General features: G+C 44.9%; 1 protein-coding gene across 2 annotated transcripts in view; it reads right to left on the reverse strand.

Annotated features, from left to right (window-relative positions):
• LOC100359138 (uncharacterized) overlaps positions 1-12,530 on the reverse strand; it is a 143,732-nt gene that overhangs the window by 16,541 nt on the left and 114,661 nt on the right. For both annotated transcript variants that reach the window (XR_011381949.1, XM_051853594.2), the window contains exons 9-10: positions 3,945-4,102; positions 1,796-1,838 (exon numbers count right to left, since the gene is read on the reverse strand). Coding sequence is in view for 1 of the 2 variants with exons in the window: in XM_051853594.2 (XP_051709554.2) it covers positions 1,796-1,838; positions 3,945-4,102 (201 nt within the window). In the remaining variant the exon portion in view is untranslated. The remainder of the gene's footprint in view (positions 1-1,795; positions 1,839-3,944; positions 4,103-12,530) is intronic.

The raw sequence follows: 12,530 nt of genomic DNA on the forward strand, positions 1-12,530 counted from the left end.
TGGTTCTAGTCCCGGCTGCTCCACTTCACTCCAGCTCTCTGCTATGGCCTGGGAAAGCAGTGGGAGATGGCCCAAGTCCTTGGCCCCTGCACCTGTGTGGGAGACCTGGAAGAAACTCCTGGCTCCTGGCTTCGGATGGGTGCAGCGCTGGCCATTGTGGCCAATTGGGGAGTGAACCAGCAGATGGAAGACCTCTCTCTCTGCCTCTCTCTCTCTCTCTGTGTGTGTGTAACTCTTTCAAAGACATAAATAAATCTTAAAAAAAAAAAAAGGACAAGACATGTGATGAACTTTTTGAAGATACTTCAAATGCAGAAATTTCAAAAATGTTTTTGCACTAAAATACATTTACCTGGTAATTCCATTTTTCACAAATTTTTTGAAGTGCTCTCATGTTATCTACAAAATGGGGGACACTGACCCAAAGGAAGTGGAAACAGACACCACAAAAAGGCCTGTCTCACTGGCCTTGTCTGTAAGCGTTGGGCCTGATGAGCTATCTCACTGACCTGGGATTGTCCTAGCCCTCTTCCTTGTAGCCCACCCGACTGATAGCAGCCCCTGATTCATGCTTATCTATGTGGTACTCCCACTTGCTGGTTAAATGCCCCAGGCCAGTGCAGGCCTTAGGCTGTCATGGTTACTGATGAGAAATCAAGATCCTGAACGCTTGGAGGGCAGCCTGGGTCCACAGGCTTGGGACACAGGCTCTTTCTGGAAACTCTGACCTGAGGCTGGGGACACTGAGCTTCATCTCTTTGTCAGAACAGCCTGCCTGTGCTTGCCCATTTCCCTTCTTTGTTTCATTTTTGTTCTTTGGGTTTAACAGGGCAGCGCGAAAGACCTCAGAAGGCAGCGCATGCTGTATCCTCTGCTGTGAAGCGGAAGCCTGCTGGGCGTTTGTTCGTGTTTTTTTTTTTTTTTTTTTTAACTTTGCTGAGAATGCTGAGTGCATTAGTAGAATAGACACTGCTTAAAAATAATCGAGTCTCATTCGGATGCCACATCGGAGAGATGCATGAGTGTACTGGGCATTGTGTTCCAGGTAAAATGAAACACGAGTCCTATTGTTTGTCGTCAGAGGGTGCTTGTGAGTATTCTGCAAGGACAGTCACAGGGCATGGGGTACTATTTGCAAGCTTGAACAAGCCAAATTTTTCCAAATATACAAGCTCCAAAATATGCAGACAATATAGATAGTTCATGTCATTTGCTTGTATGCCATTTTGTGATGAAATGAGTGTCTGTAAAGAAAATCTGTGTCTTCATCAGAAATCCAATGTACAGTATAGAAATGAGACAACTGGGTACTAAAGCATTTCTCCCTCAAAAGCTTATACCACAAAGTCAGGAAGAGGAGCAATGACTCATATGTTGATGCTATGAGATTATCTATCAGTTTGTAGGGAAAACATCTAACTTGAAGACTATTGCTCCAAAGTTGCGAATCATGAGTGGGCAAGAATAATTCAAATGGGTTAATGTATTTATAGAACAAGGATATGATCCTAAAGCACTGGACGAGTGTCTTTTCATTTTCAGAAAACACACATGCAACACACTCAGTTTTCAGTAAGCTGCCTGGCCAACAGCACCACCCAAAAGCACCCTCAAGATCTTGTACTTTGGTAATGAAAGGAGCTGAGCAGAAAACCCCATTGACTTAAAATCCTCTTTCCCCTCTTTTAGATTTGAGAAGTCCCAGGGTCGACTCCCTGGCAGCTTACTTGCCCCTGTTCCCCTCTTAGAAGAAAAGCAAAACGAAGGCAGGGATGAATGACCAAGGAAACCTCACCTGGTGGACAGGGTGGGCTGCTTTGTCCATTGCTTCAAGCCACCTGCGAGGCAGTAAAAGGAGAGGAGCTGTCACTGAGGAGCTGGACAAGTGTCACCTGCAGAGACTTGTTTGCCTTGAGCCCACGGTTCAGACAGACAGGTCCTGAGGCTCAGCTTTGTTCCACTGCTTTAAATTCATGGTTGAAGGGCAGCACATTCTTGCTACTGAGTGGCAAAATCTCACCTCCACCAGGTACACTTAAAACAAATTATACTTATCCTTCTCTTTTACTAGAGTTTAATTAGTGCATGGGAGAGAATTCATTCACTCTTTGTTTTAACTAAGGTATGGACTTTACAGACATCAGCAAGGCTGAAAATAACTGGTACACTCGCTGCAAGGCACTGGCTGTTAAAATATGGAAATAGTAGTAAACCGCCACTGTCCTGAGTCCTCTTGCCATGCATTTCTTGGGCATGGTGGCCACCTGTGTCTCTTCTGGAAGACAACGTTCTCTTAGTCTTGCCTCCTTTATCCAAGCCCCAGACTATTTACCCAACCCATCTTGCAGATCTAGTCTAATTATCTTTTAAACTGCCTAGCTTCTTGGCCGGCGCCGCGGCTCACTAGGCTAATCCTCTGCCTAGCAGCGCCGGCACACCAGGTTCTAGTCCCGGTCGGGGCGCCGGATTCTGTCCTGGTTGCCCCTCTTCCAGGCCAGCTCTCTGCTATGGCCCGGGAGTGCAGTGGAGGATGGCCCTGCACCCCATGGGAGACCAGGAGAAGCACCTGGCTCCTGCCTTCGGATCAGCACGGTGCGCTGGCCGCGGCGGCCATTGGAGGGTGAACCAACAGCAAAGGAAGACCTTTCTCTCTGTCTCTCTCTCTCTCACTGTCCACTCTGCCTGTCAAAATAAATAAATAAATAAATAAATAAAATAAACTGCCTAGCTTCCAATCTTGGGATTCTCTGCAAAGTTGGATTCATTTCCTCTGCTCGCCTATATTCCTTTTCTTCTTTCATATGCTCTTTCAATTTTATGCCACACCCTTCATAAACAACCTCGTTATCCTCTCTCTACTCCCAATTCCTGGACTGCCCTGTCTTCTCCTACAGCACCTCTCAACTTCTTTCTTGCATTTAAACTATTAGAGTAAATGCCCTATCTTCTTGGTTCAGAGCTTATTTGAAGGCAAAGATTGCCTCTTCATGAGATACTATTAATCCAAAGAAATCTTAAAACAGTGTCTTGGACAAATGAAGTATCCAAAAAATATTTTTGTGCATGAGTTGAAATACAGTCTAGTTGCTATCATCCCATTTCCCTGTCTGTCCTTTAAAGCAACATACATGGATGTTCCATAAATAATGTTCCATACACAGAGACAGTTATGTCTTTGTCCAGGAGGTTTGAGAGCCAGGAATCCCTTCAAGATTGGAGCTGGTGTGAATTCTCTTAAGGAGATATGCCATCAACACCAAGTGCTGTTGACTCATAGCTACCTTTTGTCACTGACTTGCTCTCACCCACCCTGCCCCACCTCTTGCTCATAACCAGCAGTTTTCACTACAGTTCTCAGTAGACTCGGGGTCCTGACCAATGACCTTCACTCACTCGGGGAGACACACTGAGTAACAATGGTGGTGCTGGGCGCTCAGGGCTCAGAAGCCACCCTCCCAGCAAGCTTACACTCTTCTCTTTCTCCATTTGCATTACATGCTCACAAAAGGTCACCTCATCAGCCTCCCCCCACCCCACAGTAAAGCTACATTATTACATTTAACTAACTTTGCTCATCTCCTTTTACTGTATTAACCTAAGGCCAACCACCCAGTTAACTTAAAATACATAAATCCAGCAATTTTGCAGGATGCTGGATCTGAACTGGGGCAATACTGGACTTTTTCTAGGAAACACAAAGAGTCAAAGTAAGTGAGTAGCGGAAGATGCTTGTGTTCTTTGGAAATTCTGTTAGGGAAAAAACTGGAAGGAATAATGAAGACCTCATATTTTACACTTGAGGTAAAAAAACAACTTATTGTCTCATGCTATGAAGTTGGCATTCACTCTTTCCTAGTCTGATCCCAAGAATCTCTAAGGTGGCTGTTGGAGGAAGCCTTCCCCACTCAGAGCACAACTGGTAAGAAACGAGATCACTGAATTACCTTTTCATTTCTTGGTTTGAGGTTGCACAGAGGCAAAAAATCCTATTTGCAGACTGAGGCACACAGTTAAACACAAATGGTTTTCCCAGGCTGCTATCAACGCTGACTTCGGCACCTTCCAATTTTATTACCTCCAGAGGCGGCCATTTTCCTTCGTCCTGTAATTGATAAGGAAGAAGTTCAGTGTAGACAGCGTCACCAAGCAGTGAGAGAAGAACATGAGAAAGGAAAGGAAGCCTAAAATGATTGCTTTGAATTGCTTGCTTGGGGATTCTGAAAGGAAAATAAAGCCAAAATGTGTTTTTTGGTAGATTATGTTCTCTGTGATATATTCAATGGTAGTTCAAATTTTCCAGCTATGCTATCTTTCCCTTTTGAATAGCCTCAATTATTATGTATTTTATTTGTGCCAACTCAGGAAAGCATCGTTAGTTATTAATGCCCATTTTTTGCATCAGAAAAAAAAAAAAAGGCAGGCATTTGACCTAGTGATTAAAATGCCTGCATCCCACATCAGAGTGCCTACCTCTGACTCCTGGCTCTGCTTCTGATCCTAGCTTCCAACTAATGCTCACCCTGGAGAGAAACAGAGGACAGCTCGAGTAGTTGAGTCCCTGCCACCCATGTAGAAGACCCATATTGAGTTCTGGGCTCCTGGCTTTGGCCCAGTACAGCCCAGCTGTGGTAGGCATTTGGGGAGTGAACCAGTAGATGGAATCTCTCCCTCTATCTCTCTGTCTCTCTCCATTTCTCTGTCTTTCAAGTAAATTTTAAAAAGCAAAAGAAAAAAAATCACATGAAATTTGTATCATAAAATATATGTGATGGTTAGTGACATAAAATCTCTAGTTAGTACTCATAATTAAAACGTATTCAATCCTTATTGTGAGTCGCATCCTCTTCTAAATTCTTTACATCTTTCACTAACTTATATATTTACAGAGTCTTATAAGGTAGTCACTATGTCATCTCCATTTTACAGATCATGATACCACAGCACAGAGAGAAAAAGGCATGTTTTTCTTTAAAGAAAAACAGTTTAAAATACCATGATACACACACAGAACAAAACCACTTATAGGCAAATATATTGTGATTTGTATTTATTTTACAGTTCTATCTCAGTATATCCTGTTCATCATTTGTGTCCCTTCCAAGACTATCTGCATTTAAATGTAATTTACATACCATGAAGTCACTCATTGTACATATCCAACTCAATTATTTCTAGTGTGTGCACAGAGTTAGGAAGCTGGCACCAGACTTCAGTGTTAAAACTTTTCCACTTAGTTCAAAATTTCCTTCTTGCATGTTTGCAGTTAATTGCTGTTGCCACCTACCCTAGCACAGACAACCAAAGGCGTGTTTTCTGTTCTTGCACATTTGTCACGTCTAGACGTTCATATTCGAATGATCATCCCGCGTGTGCTCTTTGGAGGCGACTGCTTTCATTTCGTGCAGCGTTTCAAGTTTCATTTCTGCCGCGGAAGCTACCAGGGATGCTTTTCTCCCCGTCAGAGAACCCCACACTCACGGACTCGATGGCCCTTTCGGGTCCAGTTTGGGTTATCTACTCAGAAACTGATGGACTCTTTCCTCTCCAGTTTGGGGACTGCTTTGAAGAATGATACTACGAACATCTGTGTACAAGTTTTGTGTGAACGTCAACTTTCACTCCTCTTTGTTAGATTACTAGGACTAAAACTGCTGGGTCATCTGGTAAGGCAATGATCAACTTTTTAAGAAAATTTTTCCATTGTGACAGTACCATTTCATATTCCCACCAGCAGAGTATGAGTCTCTTTTTTTTCTTTTGATTTATTTATTTGAAAGGCAGAGTTAAAAACAGAAAGAGAGAGAGAGAGAGAGAGAGAGAGAGAGAGAGAATCTTTCTTCCATTTGCTGGACCACTCCCTAAGTGGCCACAACGGCCAGGGCTGGGCCAGGCTGAAGCCAGGAATCTGGAACTCCATCCAGGTCTCCCGCAGGAGTGGCAGGGGCCCAAGTGCTTGAGCCATGCTCACTGCCTTCCCTGGGCACATTAGCAGGGAGCTGGATGGGAAGTGGAGCAACGGTTACATGGGATGCTGGCCTCGCAGGTGCCTGCTTTACCCATTGTGCCACGATGCTGGCACCAGGATATGAGTCTTGCAGACTCTCAATACTCTCACTAACACTCAATTTTGATTGTCTTTTTAACAAGCATCATCTTATTGGGTGTGTCGTGGTATTTCGTTGTGATTTTCATTTGCATGTTTCTAATGACTGAGGATGTGGAGTACATTTATTAAATAACCATCGATGGGTCTTGGGTGAAATGTCTTTCCAAAATTTATTATATGAGAAAAAAATTCTGAGCAACCACATGATGGGTGAAAGCAGCAGAAGTAGGAAAATAAGTTTTGTACTGTGCGTATCATTGGGTATTTAATAAATTCTTGTTTAATAACAAATGTGTGCCTTTGAACCTAAGTGTCTTCAATTGTATTGTCTTAGATCATGTATTGTGTGCACCTATGCAGGTGTATCAGTGACATTTTTGAGTATGTCTTTAGCTTAGAGGTTCCTAACCTACTTTAGGTAATGAATTCCCTTAAGACTCTAATGAAAGCTAGGGAGCATTTTTTCTTCCATATATATATAAATGTATGTGTGAACATAGATGTGCAAAAAAGTTTTGGCAACTCAAGAGTGGATAGACAGAGGATAACCTTCAACTAAAAGCGATAATATTGTATGACATCTTCCTGGACTCTGTCTTTTTAAAATCTTCATGACTACTCTAGGACATAGAAAGTTGAAATTATCTCCATTTTCTAGGGGAAGAAACAAGCCTTTGATGTGATGTCCCTAGGGTTACACGGACAGAAACTAGGATAGAATTTTTTTTTTTTTTTTTTGGACAGGTAAAGTTAGACAGTGAGAGAGAGAGAGAGAGAGAGAGAGACAGAGAGAAAGGTCTTTCTTTTTCTGTTGGTTCACCCCCCAAGTGGCTGCTATGGCCGGTGCGTTGCACCGATCCAAAGCCAGGAGCCAGGTGCCTCCTCCTGGTCTCCCATGCGGGTGCAGGGCCCAAGGACCTGGGCCATGCTCCACTGCCTTCCCGGGCCACAACAGAGAGCTGGACTGGAAGAGGAGCAACCGGGGCAGAATCCGGTGCCCCAACCAGGACTAGAACCTGGGGCGTGGGCGGAGGATTAGTCTCGTGAGCCGCGGCGCCGGCCTAGGATGGAATTTAAGCCCTGGTCTTCTAGCTCTGTTTTCCCACACTACATCTGTCAAAAGTCTGGTTTCTTGGATCATTGGAACTGGGGACTGCTGGTTCTCAGAGTTTGCAGGTGATGGCTGTGGTATTCACTATTTCAAGAGACAGGAGCACACACTGTGATGCAGCAGGTCCTATATTGGAGTGCCTGTTGGAGTTCCATTACTTCATTTCTGATCCAGATTCCTACTAACGCGTCTGTGAAGGCAGAAGATGAAGGTCTAAGAACTTGGGTCCTTGCCAACCATGCGGAAGACCTGGATAGAGTTCAAAATTTTCTAGTTTTGCTTGGCCCAGCCCCAAATGTTGCAGATATTTTGCTCTCTCTCTCTCTCTCTCTTCCCTATCTCTTCTGTCTCTCTTCCATCTCTCTGCCATTTTGCCTTTCAAATAGATAAATAACAAATCAATCTTTTTAATAATTTCAGGAGATAGAGTATCTCCTAAAGCCACCAATTTTCCTGGAAGATACTTTTGATCAGTTTTAGTAAAAAGAAGGAAGGTTGCACATCTTACAGTATTGGCATATGGACAATAATATCACATTATAAAACTGATAAATGTCCTTTCATTTGGTTTAACGCCTGTACAGAGTGGCTTATTACTTATATCATTTTCTCAGGAGCATCTGAAATGACAAAAAATATGGGGAAATAGAATTAAAGCCTGGAGATGTGATTTTGTTGGTAAATGGCAGGTGTGCTCATTTGCTAAGTTCAAGTACTGACCAGGTCTATGTTTAATGGATCTATTACAAAGATGAGATGAAGTATCTCATCTGTGCTGTCAGTCTAAGTATCTGTGCTGCTAGATCACATGGGGCTACCTGTGTTCTCCCACATCTTCTATTCAAAGGAGTTCACTCACATGGCACAGGAAACACAATCAAGAAGAGTTCTTGAAGGCACTTAGAGCTCCATCCCTTTGCTCAAGTAGCAACTATGGGAGAAGAATGCAAAATGCTGGTGTGTGGGATTCAAATACAAGGGTGCCTCTCTCCTGCATAGTGTCTGTCAGGGGCTGGCTTGCCTGCATCTTCACTTATTTCAGCCATTGATAAGAGCCTGCAGTGGCCCTGGGAGCACCTGTGCAGCAGGCATGGGCGTGCGTTCTGCTGTGCTCTGTCTGTTTCAGTCTCTTGACTTCACTGGCCTATGGCCTCCAAGCTCCACTACTGCAGAGATGCAGGAATTAGGGGATGTTCTCCATGTAGTCTAACCTTAGTGCTACTTGGACCCAACCATTTTCCAAAAAAGAAAAAAAAAAGTTTATCAACCCTCTTCTCTCTTACTCTGCCATGCCCTTGGGGTTTTTAATGTCTCCTTAAGCAAAAGGCAATCTCTCTGTGGGAAATATTTTGATTTTTTTCTTTCCTTTTTTTAAATTTTTTTTTTGGACTTGAAGTGAAAAGCTAGATTCTTTAAATTCTTACTTATTTGAAAGGCAGAGAGTCAGAGCAGTATCTCCCAAGCCCTGGTTTAATCCTCATAAATGTTTGTCATAACTGGGGCTCGGTCAAGCCAAAGCCAAGAGCCTGGAATTCAATCTGTATCTCCCACATGTATGTCAGGGACCTGAGAACTTGAGCCATCACCTGCTGCCTCTCTGGGTATATACTGGGAGGGAATCTGGGACTTGAACCCGGGCACCTCAATATGGGATATGGGCATTCCAAGTGGCATCTTAATTGCTATGTCAAATACCCACAAACTCCTCATTTTTAATAAGACAGACTTCTAAAGGTTAGACTACCGTTTCATAATAGCATTGAGATTGTCTATCCAACCCTGTTTCTGTGAGTTTCTCCTCATCCATAGAAATTTAAACTTCAGTGGGCGCTTCTCCTGGGAACACAGATTTGGAATTCAGAAAGGCTAGCTCAGTCTCTTGTGCATTTTGATGCAGGCTCAGGTAACTCAGGAGCCTTGAGACTGCCACTCAGCAGCAGGCAGAAGCCAGAAGTCAAAAACTCAATCCAGGTCTCCCAGGTGGGTGGCAGGGATCTAACTTCTTGAGCTATTATTATTACATCTCAAGGTGCATGTTCACAAGAAGCTGGACCCAGAGTCAGGTTCCATAGAGAATGCAGGCATCCCAAGTGGTGCCTTAACCACTAGACCAGTGCCCACCCCTTGTTGATGCGCCTTTTTTTTATTTTTATTTTATTTTATTTTTTGACAGGCAGAGTGGACAGTGAGAGAGAGAGAGACAGAGAGAAAGGTCTTCCTTTGCCGTTGGTTCACCCTCCAATGGCCGCCACAGCCAGCGCGCTGCGGCCGGCGCACTGCACTAATCCCAAGCCAGGAGCCAGGTGCTTCTCCTGGTCTCCCATGCGGGTGCAGGGCCCAAGGACCTGGGCCATCCTCCACTGCACTCCCAGGCCATAGCAGAGAGCTGGCCTGGAAGAGGGGCAACCGGGACAGAATCCGGCGCCCCGACCAGGACTAGAACCCGGTGTGCCGGCGCCGCAAGGCAGAGGATTAGCCTATTGAGCCACGGCGCCGGCCTGTCCATGCTCCTTAAGTTGGTTTTGTTTGATTCCTGCCCTATGGCTTTTCCAAAATCCCCTCTACTATTGGTGTTGTGAACAGTGAGGACTTCTCGAAGATCCTGGTGTCCCCACAACTTTAGCTTTCCCTTTCCAAGGCACAGAAAGACTGTAAGTTCATTTCTCTGTTCCTGAGTCAAACTGTGGATCCCGCTGCTTCGTGAGTGCAGGGCTGGATCAGATAGCAGGGACGCTGAAGGGATCTACCACGGAGCTCTTTAGTGATGTGCAGAAGCTGCAGGCTGAGAATAGAAGAACTCTGCCTTGTGATGCCAGATGGCCTTGGATCCGCGGCTGTTGTCTCTCCTGGAAATCATGTTTCTACAGAAATAACCCTGAAGGTCAGACTTTTCAGCAGAGAGCTAGTAAACACTAAGAATGATGCAAGCTCAACTCAGAGAGAATCCACCTCTAAATTAAATGATTTCTATGAAGTCACACAAAGACAGAGACATGGCTGTCTGTTAGCGTGGGCTCTCAGCTAGAATGCAATTACATGCAGATATTTTCTAGGTGTTTGCTTTGGTTAACACGGTGGCTGGAGTGTGCTGGAAGTGGTCTCTTGTTGTTAGGCTGCCTTATCGAAGAAAAGGGGCACGGCTCGGGTGCTATACCCATATGTTTCATTTTATCTGAAGCCTACAGCCATGAATATCCACAAACTAAGGCCGGAGGAAAAGGCATCTTTAGCCACGAGAAAGAGCTAACTCTCAGCGGGGAAGATAAATTTAGAGGGAAGGAAAGCATGTCCTAAAGCAAAACACCACATGAAAGGATGCATGAAAGACACATCCAGGGAGCTGTGTTTAAAGCTGCAAGGCCGATGCGAAGTTGGGGGATGAGTGTCCCTCAGAGCCTTATTAAGGATGCCAGGAACCCTTTATCTCTCCGTGTCAGTTTGGAGGCAGCCCTCCCCATCCGTGACCAAATCAACACTGCTGGATAGCACGAGAGGATGGCCTCTGTCCGTGTCCTAGCGGACGGGATGAGAAGAGCCGCTAAGCCCGGCACAGGCAAGAGGGAAGGCAGGATGCCAGGGTATGTTCATGGTAGTGACCTTTGCTGTCTTTGTCCTGGGCATAAATGGAAGCCTTGAGCCCCTAAGGACTGAGTCCCTCCCTGCACCACTCAAGGTGATTTGCGTATGCATGCATTTGTGCAGGTCTGCGTGTGCTTGCTGCTTTACTTATGCTGTCTTCCCATTTCCGCCTCCAGGTAAGCAAGAAAGGATGGGCAAAGAACCGAGAACAGAACGTAGGATGAGCACGCACGTTCGCTGCTTGCTCATGGGAGTTCCCGTCAAAGCTCTGTGCATTTGACATTTCCCTTTTGACTTTTCTCAAGAAATTGAAGACAATTTCATTGCCTCCAGAGTTCCAGCAACTCTTTAGTCTGAATAGAAAGGCGTGAATAAGACACTTCAGCCTTCTTATGTCTTTTCCCCTGCTTTTACAAGCACGCCTGGCTGCGTTTGTGACATCAGCAGAGGTAACTGGCTACAAACTCACAATTTTGTGCTTTTTTCAGTCTGCTTGGAGTGAGGAAGCATTTTTTAGGAGTGATAACTACATGCTGGCTGCATCATGTCGTTTCCTGGCACTGAGGAGACTCTGGGCTCCAGGAAACACTGGCAGCCCTTGTGGCTGGAGGAGTTCATCCACACCAGACCAACACATGCTGCACTGTGCCCAGACGGATGGGCTGCCTGCTGATGGGCGGCCAAGGGGAGCAACACCTTGGTAGTGGAGTCAGAATTAGAGAGGCTTGAAGAGACATTTTTGGCCTCAATTACATGGCTCATTTGTCATCATTTTTTTTTTAATTGGGTCCTACACTTTCCTTTGGAGTATAACAACTACCAGCCAATACTTTCATCGCGACAGAAAGATTATGAAGTAGCGAGGCTGAGTCACTGTTCTAACTTTGCTTAATGTAAAATAAAGTGGGATGGCTTTTGGTCTAGCTGTTAAGGTGCTGGATCAGACCTCTGTGTCCTGTATTTCCAGCTCCTGACTCCAGCTTCTTACTAATGCAGACCCTGGGAGGCAACAGTGATGACTCAAGTAAACGAACTCCTGTATCCATGTGGGAGACCCAGATTGGGTTGCCATCTCCTGGCTTCAGCTTGGCTCAGCCTTGGCTGTTGCAGACATTTTGGGTATGAACCAGTGGATGGGAACTCTCTCTTAATCTCTCTCTCTCTGTCTCTTTCTCTGTCTGTCTGCTTCCAAATTATATCAATACAAATTAAAAAATAAAACAAGTCATTTAAAAGTTGTTAACTGTAAAATGAAGATATCATGAATCTTTTTATAAAAAAAGTTTTATTTTATTTATTTGAAAGGCAAACTTACAGAGAGAGAGAGACAGAGAGAGGTCTTCCACCTGCTGGTGCACTCCCTGAATGATGGCGATGGTCAGAGCTAGGCCAATCTGAAGCCAGGAGCCAGGAGATTCTTCTGGGCCTCCCATGTGGGTGTAGGGGCCCAAGCACTTGGGCCATCTTCCATTGCCTTCCCAGATGCATTAGCAGGGAGCTGGATGGGAAGTGGAGCACCCAGAACTTGAAACAGCATCCATAGGGGATGTTGGCACTGCAGACAGTGGCTGTACACACTATGCCACAATGCTGGCCCTGACATCATGAATCTTGAGCTCTCTAATGAAATGCTTGTCTGAGCTCAGTGTACAGTAGCCTCCACATCTATGACCCTTAGTGGAATCCTTCAAAGCATAGAGCTGATCCCTACATACACCATGTTTTTTTCTATAT

This window comes from Oryctolagus cuniculus, chromosome 14, assembly GCF_964237555.1.
Source record: "Oryctolagus cuniculus chromosome 14, mOryCun1.1, whole genome shotgun sequence".
In the NCBI taxonomy this organism is placed as follows: Eukaryota; Metazoa; Chordata; class Mammalia; order Lagomorpha; family Leporidae; genus Oryctolagus; species Oryctolagus cuniculus.